Genomic DNA, 12,087 nt, shown 5'->3' with positions numbered 1-12,087 from the left:
AAAATCAATCCAAATCTTCTACCATATGAAAACATGTGTTCAACCTAAATGTGAAACCTAGAACTACAAAATTTCTAGGAAAAAAAATAGAAGTTTTGTAATTTGGGATAAGGCAATGATTTAGAAATAACACAAAATGCATCATCATTAAAAGAAAAAAAGATGATTTAGATTTCATCACAATTAAAGCCTTGTATTCTCTGAAACAGTAAAAAAAACAACGTTAAGAGAACATGAATAATTCCTAGGTTGGGAGAACTTTTTATATATATATTTTTAGTAAGGGTCTACCAGGTCTCACTACATAGATCTGACTTGTAGTGATTCTCCTGTGTTCAGCCTCCCAAGTGCTAGGATTACAGTCGTGCGCCACCATTCCCAGTCTCAATAACCATCTCAGCACACCCCAGGGGCAGGATTGGTACAGCACAAAGGGGATGGAACCCCCGCTGTTGCGTCTGCCTAAGCATGTACTTTAATCCACTAAGCTATTTGGCCAGCCTTCTAGGGAGAAAATATTTGCACAGATTATTTCTGATAATGGTCTTGTCTGAAATATATAAAGAACTCTTAATACTTAACAACAATGCAAGTATTCTTTTACAAATGAGAAAATATGAATAGAACTCTATGAGAAGGTATAAGAATGACACATGAGGACATGAAAAGTTGGTCTTAAATATTGTTAGTTAAGAAAGAAATGCAAATTATAATGACTACAATGAGATAATAGTACAAACCTAATAAAATGGCTAAATTTAAAAAGTCTGAGTTTTAAAAGTTCTAAAACTGCTAATAAAATGCAAAAACAACTTCCTTTGGAAATAGTTTCTTATGAAGTTATACGCTTACCATGTGATCCAGTTATTCCAGTCCTACATATCTTTCTAAAACAAATTAAAAAAGCATATATCCATAGAAAAGCTTGTACACAAAGAATCACAAAAACTTTACTTCTAGTATCCCCAAAGTTAAAATGCTATAATTGTCCACCAGTTTACTGTAGTCTTTCCACATAAGGGAAAGTTATTTAGCAAAAATTAGGAAAAAAAACTTCCTAGTACAAAAATATGGGTGAATTTCAAAAAAAATTGTGTCATAGAAAAAAGGTAAAGTTTATCACACTGCATTATTTAATTTTGAAAATTTCTTGAAAATTCAGATAAACTACATGAACAGAAAACAGAGTGGTATTTGTCTAGCAACATGGGAAGCAAATCAAAGGAGCATGAAAAAAATTTTGAGGTAATAAAATGTTTCAGTATCTTGGTGGAAATTATGTTTTCATATCAATTTTTATTAAGTTGCATACCTTATATAATCATTATGTTTATTATGTTGTGCATTTGATTTTTAAATGGACTATCTTGTATATATGAATGTAACCCACATAAATGAGTTTAATAAATTTAATAAAAATAAGTAGAAAATAAATTATCTTGCAATGCTTAGCCTCATACACATCTGTGCTGCTATAGTTGTCATTGTGCAGTTTATGTGGTTGTTAGCCTGTTAAACTGGGTGGGAGAAGGGATTCTGTGTTTGTTCATATGAGAAAAGATACAAACAGGTGTCAAAAACTATGTTAAAACTGAGTAATAAATTAAACTAATAGATTACACATCATCTTATTTAGTAACATCAAATTTAGCTCCCCAAATATCATGCAATAGAATATAGAATATACATATATATGGAAGAAAAATAATCATGATATATGAACATTAATAGAAACATTCACAATTGAAAATGTATTGTATAATACATAAATGAAATCAGTTATGTGAAAAAATATTTATTTTCTTTTGAGCACTTTCTTCATAAGATTAAATAATAGCACAAAAGTTACAAATATAAAAACACATTATACAATATATAGACAGTATATATAAAAGAAGATTAGATTATTGTGATTGGAAAAAGTCACCTCCTTTCAACCATTGTCATAGTTTATATCTAAGGAATAAATGCCTTCAAAAGAAAAGTCCCAAAAGCTCATTAGCACATTCCTATTTCAGGAGGTTTTAACAAGTTTGATTTTTGCTCTCAGAACATTTTCAGTATCAGTGTGGTTAAGAACTAATTTTTTAGTGAGACAAATTATCTAGTCTGGTCTCTTATCCACAAATTTCCTATGAGAAATTAATGAAGCAATTTTATTATAGATTAAAGAAAAGAACTAATCCTTGAAAAGCATCCCCCAAAGCCTTACAAATAGATAAGTTTAATATGGTCATTGTGATCCTGGGAGATAGAGCAGAAGCATAAGCACCTGCCGTGCAATAGCTAGGTCCCAAGTTCTATCCTGAATACTGAAAAAAAAAAAAAAAAAGATTGTTGAAACTGAGTCCCATTTGTCCAGTATCACAAGTCAAGGTACTCAGAGTCAGTTATCTTAAATCAAGGCCAAAGTCACTTTATCTTGAAGATTTCACTACTGATTACTTTCTTTCTTAATTCAATGAGGAATCAGTGAAGAATATCAATAAACAATCTTTTGGGGGTGGCATCATCAAGTATAATGTGTATTTTCTAAATATTGGGTAATTACTAGATTTCGGGCACTGTCTTCAGCCCTGCATGATGTTTTTCTAATTTTTCCATTACTATATTTTTAATTATCAAATTAGATAATTTTAAATAGATAATAAACATATGAAATGACATTGAATCTCATCATACATCAGAAATGTGAATATTTTGAGAAATTTCACATATATTCATTTAAATGTGAATAGCAACTGGTGGTTTTATAATTACATTTAATTTCTTCTTTGTATTTCAGTAGACACTTTTATCAACTGACACACATTATTTTCAGAAAACATAAAGTTATTTTAAAATTGCTTCATTAGTTACTCATAGGAAATTTGTGGATAAGAGACCAGACTAGATAATTTAAAAATTGATCTGGTCAATGCAATTAATATGGCAAAGGTGGCATTTGAAAAAGGATACTATAGATGGATTGTTCAATAAATCATTCACACTGAATTAGCTATCTAATTAAAAATAAAATTTAAAAGTCTAGATCCCTAACTCATCTTTGAATCACAGTCTAATTCCTCATGATGTAAGACTTAAACATGTAAGTTAAAAATACTATGAAAGTATAAGAACATACATTAAAAACATCCATTATTTTAACCCAGTAATAATCTGCAGAACAATATTTATAGTATAAATCATTTATTTACATTGTTTCTACAGCATAGATTATTATAATTATAAAATAAAAATATATTTGCAGTAAGTTTTATCTACCATTATATTACAATACTCTACTAGTGTCTCTTTCATGTAACAGACACAAAAACTTATTAGATGAATAATTCAATAAATGATTTTCTGTATACTTAAATTCTGATAAAAGTATAAGACAGTCTGGTACATACATAGAATAATAAAATATGTATGCAGTTTAATTCAACATCTCTCATTTTTAGGAATTTATTCCATATTAATTTTGTCAACTGTGGAGATATACATGCTTTCAGTATTTAGAGACAATTTTTTTTTTTGCAAGGAAAATTGTCAAAGAACTGATGTGAATATACCTTCTCTCCAACTGAAATCTGGTTGAATAAATTAAGGCAACTAATTCAAATGCCATATGCATCTATTAAAAAATATTGATCATTTCCCATGAAAACACTGTCACAACAATTGATAAATCAGTAAAAGAAACAGTGAAGTGTGATATAGATAATATTGTATACCTATATTTGAAGTAGCATATATGTTCAAGGAAAGTTCTGGAAAGAAATGCATCAGAATGATTACAATGCTTATCACTTTGCTGTTATACTGTTTTATTATCATTGCAATTTTGTCTATTGCAAGATTCCCTTTACAATTCTCACTCACTTTGACAGGCGTAAACAACAAAATTAAATTCATTTACAAATTAGAAAAATGTTGCGTGACTAAATGGTAAAACACAAATTCTATAATACAAAGTAGTATACAAGTTAATCTAACTTTATCATTTTTCCTCATTTGAGATTAATAATTCATCACATTTTGTATTTTATATAATTTTCTATGTTTTCTGCCAAATCAGCTTTGTGGATTTTTCTGCTTTTATAGAAATATTATAAAATGTTTCCATAAAATATACAAAAGGCTATATTCTGTGAATGCATATTCAGATACAAATGAGTAATTCTTGTCTTTCATAAAAATGTGCTAAATACATTCCTTACCTTTCAATGAAAAGTAAACACAGGTCTTTTGTGTTGTACCATGAGAAAAGTTCTGTAGCAGAAAAGAATCCTGTAAATAAAAATAATAAACATCTGTTTTAAAATTTCATTTTGCAAATTTGGATCATCCTACTGTCTTGTAAATGATCATTTAATATGGTCAACATTTTACAACATTAAAATAAATTTGATGGCAGATGATATCGTATACACTGACAGAGGATGAAATTTCAATTAGCACGAAATTACCCCTCCCATCCAGCAGTTGGTGGAGTTGCAACCTGCTGCAAAATGTATAAAAATACCGTCTGCTTTGTAATAACACTAACATTTTAATACCCCTTTGCTTTATTTAAAAATGTTGTTGCAAACACTGAAAAATGCTTCTTTAGCAGGCAGCTTGGGGCACATTGTATGACAATTTAAAAAGAGAAATATAATAAAAATGATGAAGCTGACTCACGGCAACATGGGTTCGCAAACCTTGTAGACCGGTATAAACCAGGCTTGCCAAGCATCGCACACAGCACTTATTAAATCTGCTGCGTGGATTGTAATTTGCTTGCTGTCTAGCCCCTCCTCCCTCTGCCAATAAATGACAGTCCCATTTTACATTGTAACACTACATGCTCGTGAGGTATTTAGCGAGGAAAAATTAAACATCCGTAGTCACACTATCCAATGACGCCATTAGAACATTTATATCCATTTTTAAAATATATAAACAGGATTTTTTAAGCGACCTGTGACCAAGTAAACGGAATTCACGATGGACCGCTGGGAGAAGAAATAACACTCTTTTTTTTCCTAGTTAGAAACTACAGATCTTATTTCTGCTGCATGTCAGCGCTTAAAAAAATACATATATATGTTTGTAAACCTGAAAGGTTGCACAAGGGAAGCATTTTGCAAAGGTTTGCGTCTCAGCCACCAAAGAGTGTATAGGACGGAGGGTGGAGCTAAAGGCTCCGAGGGTTTGGCCATTCGTTGGTCATAGCAGTTGTCAATCAAGATTGTCCGCCAAATGGGGGGGGCGAACTAAAGGCACCCTGGGAACGAAATTAATGGAAAGTGGGCTGAAAGAATATAGACCCGGGATCAAAACCGAGAAAAAAAAACTGCAGCATGGAGCGGCCTTGCCCCCAGGCAGTCGCCCAAGTCTCCACCATCCCTGCCACCTCAGCGCCCCCGTGCAACTCTGCTCCGATACTGCTGTAGTCTGCCAATTCCCAGTTTGGGTTTTCTCCGCCTGCGCCCGGCATCCGTGAGTCATTCTCTGCCCATCTTCGAGCGCGGTGTCAGCGGTAGTCATTCACTTAGTCATCACTTGAGGAGGTTTTCAAACTTGAAACACGGCAGAAGCAGTTCTTAAAACGATCATGGATCCTGCTGCCCAGTGGATTGCTGAAAAGGAGATGGCTAGCTCGGCAAATGATTCCGGGAACACTGACAGCAGTAGCTCTCGCAGAAGTTGCAGCCCCAGCCGCTCTTAAAGAAAGAGGAGGGTATCTGAGTCTTACAGAAGTGAGCGGCCGGACATCATCCGGTACAGCTTTTGTAGACAGGCTGCCACAGGCGGTTAGAAGTAGTGTGCAGGCGCTCAGAAATCTTCAGCATAAATAAACGCGCTGTTCCTAAAAGCAATTCATGATCTCAAAAGATAAGACAGATAAGCCTATCTGCATGACAGTTTCAAATAATCAGTGCAGAATGTGAGCCGTCAGAAAAAGAATGTGAATGGAAGTCAAGATAAGGAGTTCAGCAGTAATGGGGTGGCAGACAAACATATCCCTTAGAAGGTAAGGAAGAAGAAAATTCGAGAAAAATATGAAATGAAAGCTGAAGTAAAGGAAGTTTATAAAGCAACTCCCAAGGACAACACAAAAGAAAGTTCCGAAAGAAATTACTGAGATAGGGCCGGCGGAGTAGCTCAGGGGATTAGAGAGCCTGCAAGCAGGTTTAGGGACCAGAGGTTAGATCACCGGGCCTGCCATGCGCTCCCCCACCCCCCCCCAACCCGCGTGCTGAGACAGCAAATGAGACTTGGTGTGGCAGCCCGCACCTGTTAATGCCAGCTGTTGGGAGGCTTCAAACAGGTGGATCACTATGAGTCCGATCTAGTAGTGAGACCCTAAACACCCTTTAGATTCTTCCCTAAAAAAATTTAAAAAAAGAAAGAGGTAAATGGTGAGTCTCATAACAGACTCCCTAAGAAAGGCCTAAAGAAAGTGAATCTGAAAATATCTTAGAAGGGAAAACCTAAAAGGGAAGATCCCAGAGGCAATCCTGCCTACTGGCTGACAGCTTCAAAGAATGCTGACAAGCTTGGTTTCAGAAGTATGATGAATCCATTCTGATGTTCTTATCTGATATTCCCCTGAAGGTCTCTTAGCCTGACCAGCCTATAAGTTACACCTTTGAATTTCATTTCTTATCCAATCCATACTTCAGAAACGAACTGGTGATGAAGAGATATATAATGAGTTCAAAACCAGAGCACAATGATCCCTTCTTTACTTGGAGGTAAGAAAATGAAGATTACAAAAGCTGTGAGATAGATTGGAGCACAGGAAAGGATGTTACTGTTACTGGCACTCAGTCACACCACTGAGTCACACAACTGCTTTTGGAGGAAGGGGGGAATGAAACTAACACTTCATTATTTAATTTCTTTAGTTCTCCTGACATTTCTAAGACTGGAAAGCCAAAACCACAAGGAGGTGCCATCCTTAATGAGGACTTTCACATTGGTCAAATTTTACATAATGGTGTCCAGAAATCCACCTATTAGTATACAGAAATAAGCAGTATGCACATTCAGACAGCAAAGATAATGGAAACTGTGCATACCACAAATAAAAATGAGGCAAGCTGAAAGCTTTTTCAAGAAAATTAAAAATTCAAACACGAGAAGCTAAGAAACTTCAACCTAATTTTTAAAAGACAAAGAAAACCTATCCTATAACCTGAACATTGTACCGCTAATAGTCTTGTGTTGCATAATTTCTTGTTAGCCTATCTTAAAATAGTTTTTCAAAAGTGACTTCAGGATCAATTTATTCTTTCCAGCTTGTTGTAATAAACGTCCTCAAAATATGGAAGTTGTTGTAAATTAGCTAAAGCATGTTGTTAATTTAAGTGCAACAGTATTATTTTTTGTGAAGTTGTTTTCTATGTTGTTATTAGATTATAGCCATGAAATCTATCAGAATTATTAGAAAAATAGAAAATAACAATTACCATTGAATTTTTTAAAATAATACAGCCAGAAGACTAAAGATTTAAATCTGCTTGCACTAGTTGTGCCTTCATCATTTTGGTATAGAAATGAAATTTGACTGCTTGAAAAAATATTAGAAGGGCTGGCCAGATACCTCAGCAGACTAAAGTGACTACTTAGGCAGAGTGCAGGTGCTGGGTGTTCAATCACCAGGATGCCATACTGGCCACAGGGCCCACTGAGACTGCAAATGAGACATTGTGGTGGTGCATGCCAATAATCTCAGTGTTTGGGAGGCTGAAACCAGAAGAATCACTATGAGTGCATTCTACTTAGTGAGACCCTGTAGACCCTGTCCTAAATACTATATGCATGTGTGTGTGTGTGTGTGTGTGTGTGTGTGTGTGTGTATTAGAATACATTGAAGAATATCAGTGATACGTTATGACCCTAGTATAAATTGCTGAATAATTATGGTAGTCATCTAATATGGTTGAATCCTGTAAAACAACAGCTTATCTTCCCATATCTTCCCTGCTTCTTCTCCCACTCAGCTCAGGGTGCAATTTCCTTTAACCTTTCCGGCCACCTCAGGGAAGGCCCCAATCAGCTCCTCCGGTATATTTAAACATCCCCCTCAAATCCCACCAATGACAAAAGGCCATAAAAGTCTCAGCCTCCCTTTGTTCTAATCCAAAGAATTCCTTATCTTCCCAAATTCTCTCCATGTCCTCAAAGGTAATAAAGTCCCTTTCCCTTTATAATAAAGCCCATTTGCCTTTTTTTCATCTGCCTGTTTCTCTGCTGCAACACTGTCGAAAGCCTATCAATCAGTCCAAGACCTTGTTTGATTTTTAAATTTTTTTATGTGATAGTGATATATAAATTTAATGATAATGGAATTTTTGTTTATCACTGAAGTGCTGATATAATGCAGTATTTTTAAAAGTTTCCTCATATTATGTAATTGTGAACTAAAGGTAGCACAGTTTCTTTGTAGTATACTGTACTTTGAATTCCACTGAAATTGATTACAACATTTAATACTTTTTCATGTTTTTTGTATTGCAATCTAAAATAAATGAATGCCATATAAAGTGTGTTGTGCTAGAAAACATAAGCATTTTCTCTTAATTATGATAAATATTGTCCTTATCATGGGAGATAGAGATTTGTGAAGAAAAAGAAAATTTAATAATACCTAACTATTATTTGCATTCTGATAGATTTCCAAGTATTATTTCTTTTTTTAACATCCATAAACTGATAATTTATTCAGCTCTTTTCCACAAGATAGTCCAAATACATAGGGCTAATTTTTCTTCATGATATGTAACCCAAAAGCCAAGGGGAAATTCTCAATTTTTCACAAATTGGGAGTGAAACCAATGCCTGATTACTCTACAACGCTTTCTCTTAAGAGGTAAACTTTAGCAGGCTTTCTGAATTAAAGGTCAGAGGAGAGTTTGAGGATGAAGCCCATGTGGGAAAGATTTGGTGCATGTTCTGTGTGCTTACTAAACACGCAACAAAATTGGTAGCACACATTTCTATTGTTAGTGTCATCATCATTCTCGTTGCTTTCTCATCCTCTAGCTCTAGGGACAGCTGATGCAACACTGTCACCTAGAATCCATGGAAAATCTCCAAGAGCCAAATGACACTGAATTTGGCATTGGCAAAGGCTGTGGTCAAATGCTGGCCCATCCTTGGGGCAAACGTCTCCCCATGCCAGGGTCTGACCCAAGTCCAGAAGAAGAAACAAAACAGCTCCCTTTCTCCAGTTCTCTGAACTAACCTCTTTGCAGCTTCTGGTTTGTTGCTGGGTGTATTCATGGCCCTCACAACTCTCACAACTGTCAGAAGATATAGTATATGGGAGAAGATAAATGTGTAGCCTTCAAGGAAGCTGCACTGTCCCTGTGTAGGACAAAGGGGGAATAGGTTTCAAAGTCTGCTGCTTTTTGAAGCTGCACATTGAGAACAAGAATGTGGCCGAGTTACAGAGTGGAACAGATGGGTCAGGCCTGTGCCACATTTCAGAAAAACCCTCCTTCCTGAGCAGAATGCATGGTACTCGGGTCCTGGGTGGGTGGGTACACACTTGGTATGCAGCTGTCTTGTATGGTTTTGGCTACACCCATTTGTTAAGCATGTTGTATCTGAGAAATGAGTCTTGGATCCTGGGTCACTTTAACATCAGAATCATTTTTTATTAATTATATAAGACAGTGGTTGTAAGAGGCTTAGAGCCACGCCTAACACATAGGTCACTCTCAGGAAATGCACATGGCATCCACACCAACAGCCTCTTCTTCTCTCCCAGTGGATGGCTTTTTGCCTACCACCAGGATTGTTGGCTTTGGAGACGGTATTTCAAAAGAAAATAACTTCCCGTTCTGTTCAGGATTAGAACCAAGAACCCATCTCCTTAAAAAGTTCATATCCATTAGAATCATCAATGAATTAAATTCTTCAAAGGCAGAAGATATCATATTTCTGAAAGATGTGCTCTCAGGACTCCCAGGGTAGTAAACAGATTATGTGTCGTGCAACAGAGTCTGGCCAGGACCCCTTTTTGAAGAGGAGTTTTGGGGTTAATTTCAGGCTCAGAGGAGAAGATTGTGGTGATTGATTAGTGATGTCTGTCTTGGTTGAAGGAGACAATGGGTGGCACATGTGCTGTGCCATCTCTATCTTTTCAAACTAACTTCTGGACTCAGCCTCCCCAGTGAAGACAGCTGGAAGACTCATTTCTGAAGATGTGGCCATTCTGGCAGGCAGCTGAGGTCTAAACAGCTGTTTATCTTCCTGGTCGTGTTTCTGGTTTCTGACTGTTTGTCTTTTAACAAGAGGTCAGTGAGGGCTTTTCCACATCTGCAGGGAGTTTCCTGAAGAGTTAGGATGCATAAAATAATCCTCTCAAAATCAAAGCCCCAAGCAGATGCTGGGGATTGTTTCCCACTTGAGGTCACCTTGCTGTATAAGGGTATGGAGGAAGCTGGGAGAAGTGTGATGCAGAAGGCCACACTTAAGGGGCTGGGCCACAGCAAAGCACAGGCAACAGAATGATTTTCAAATTGATGAGGTTTGGAGGATTTTCTGTATCAGAATCCATCAGGAGAAGGAGATAAGGTATGTCTGCTATGCCCCACTCAAACAACACATGCTCAGGGACCAGGCTTCTAGAATCTAGTTAATCAGTTAAGTGGTTCAGAACAATGGGCAAAAAACTTTTGTCATAAAAATAACTTGCACAGCCTTGGTCTAAGGGGTAAAGGCCTAACAATACACAGAAAGCAGTGATTGATCGCAAGTTCACTAACCCATCATCTAGAGTGTGCAATGTTTCATTAAAGCTGAAATTCAGTTTCTATGTAAACATAAAATAAATTAAAATTAAAGTCATTATAAAATTAAAACTTTTCACTAGCACTAAGGGGAATTGATTGTACACTTCACTTAAACCTTTAAAGAAAAAATAAAATAATAATTTGAGCACAAATATTTTTCTTAAAGCTGAAGGCTGGGTCATAGCTCCGCAGATTAAGTGCCTGCTTCTGCAAGTACAGGGACTGAGATTCAATCCCTGACATCACATGTCTCACTGGCCCTGGCCCAGGTCATGCTAGCCAACCCACAAGACCAGGCATGGTGATGCATGCCTGTAATCCCAGTACCAGGGAAGCTGAAAATAGGATTACTGAGTCTCAGCTGAGTAGAGAAACCTTGTTGGAAAAGTGGGTGTTACTGCTAGTCTTTAATTATATTTCACCTTCATCCACATCTCGGTGTTACAGTGCCATGTGGGAAAAAAAACAGTAGCTCTCAGTGAGTTAGACTTTTTAAGGGACATAAAATAATACATTTCTGCAATATGCTTTTCAAGATCCAAATCTAGGAATGAGGACCGGGGAGATGGCTCAGTGGAACAAGCGCTCCCCTGGCAAGCGCAAGGGCCTGAGTTCAATCCCTGGTTCCTTAAAAAACAAAACAAAACAAATATAGGAATGAATTATTTCTATCCACTGGAATGTTTTTTTTTAATTTTTTTCTCCATAATTTTATTGAGAAACAAATAACAATGAGACAGTTTCAAATCAAATTGGTAGGACAGTTTCAATAATTAACACTTTGCATACTTCTTCCTAGTGGTTATTTGCTGTAAAATATACAGACATTATATCCTATTTACAAACACTATTAGAATAAATCCCTCTATTCATTAAGAGAATGTAGCTATATATTTAGCCAAACCATTTTGAATACGCAGATACAAAATGGATATTCATCTGTATACCTTTTTTTGTTTAATACCATCATTTGAATACTATAGGTGTGTTAACTGAGCAAAATATTCTAAAAGTGTCCAGTAGTCCATAATAGTATTAGGTCTTCCACTAGACTGGCAATGTCAGAAATTGTTGACCTGAGTCCCCTACAACTCAACATAACAGCATTGATTTGATTCTTATACTTCATTTTTATACTTTTCTGCTGGAAGGTTAAGACCAAGATAAAACAAGACCTATGCAACAAGAATTGTAGTTTTTGGGTCAGTGAAATCCCCTCAGGATTTATCTTGAGATCCTGTACCTCAGATTGTAGAACCTTTGTCAGTGTCAGCCATGTGGATGAGTCACGGCCATTGCTTGGCCAATG

General features: G+C 36.1%; 2 protein-coding genes across 2 annotated transcripts in view; one reads left to right on the top strand and one right to left on the bottom strand.

Annotated features, from left to right (window-relative positions):
• Positions 1–4,266, bottom strand: part of LOC101572414 (protein FAM133A) — a 29,396-nt gene extending 25,130 nt beyond the window's left edge. The window contains exon 1 of the mRNA XM_004648229.2: positions 4,206–4,266. The gene's annotated coding sequence lies outside the window, so the exon portion shown is untranslated. The remainder of the gene's footprint in view (positions 1–4,205) is intronic.
• Positions 4,267–5,584: 1,318 nt separating this feature from the next.
• Positions 5,585–7,080, top strand: LOC101572013 (nucleosome assembly protein 1-like 3). Its single transcript, XM_023708456.1, is given in 7 exon segments — positions 5,585–5,737; positions 5,739–5,820; positions 5,823–5,888; positions 5,891–5,945; positions 5,947–5,977; positions 6,380–6,533; positions 6,536–7,080. Coding segments are annotated over 7 exon segments (1,086 nt in total).
• The last annotated feature ends 5,007 nt before the right edge of the window (positions 7,081–12,087 follow it).

The sequence above is a fragment of the Octodon degus genome, unplaced genomic scaffold (assembly GCF_000260255.1).
Source record: "Octodon degus isolate 3935 unplaced genomic scaffold, OctDeg1.0 scaffold00371, whole genome shotgun sequence".
Lineage (NCBI taxonomy): Eukaryota > Metazoa > Chordata > Mammalia > Rodentia > Octodontidae > Octodon > Octodon degus.
This window is presented reverse-complemented; position numbering and strand designations above follow the sequence as displayed.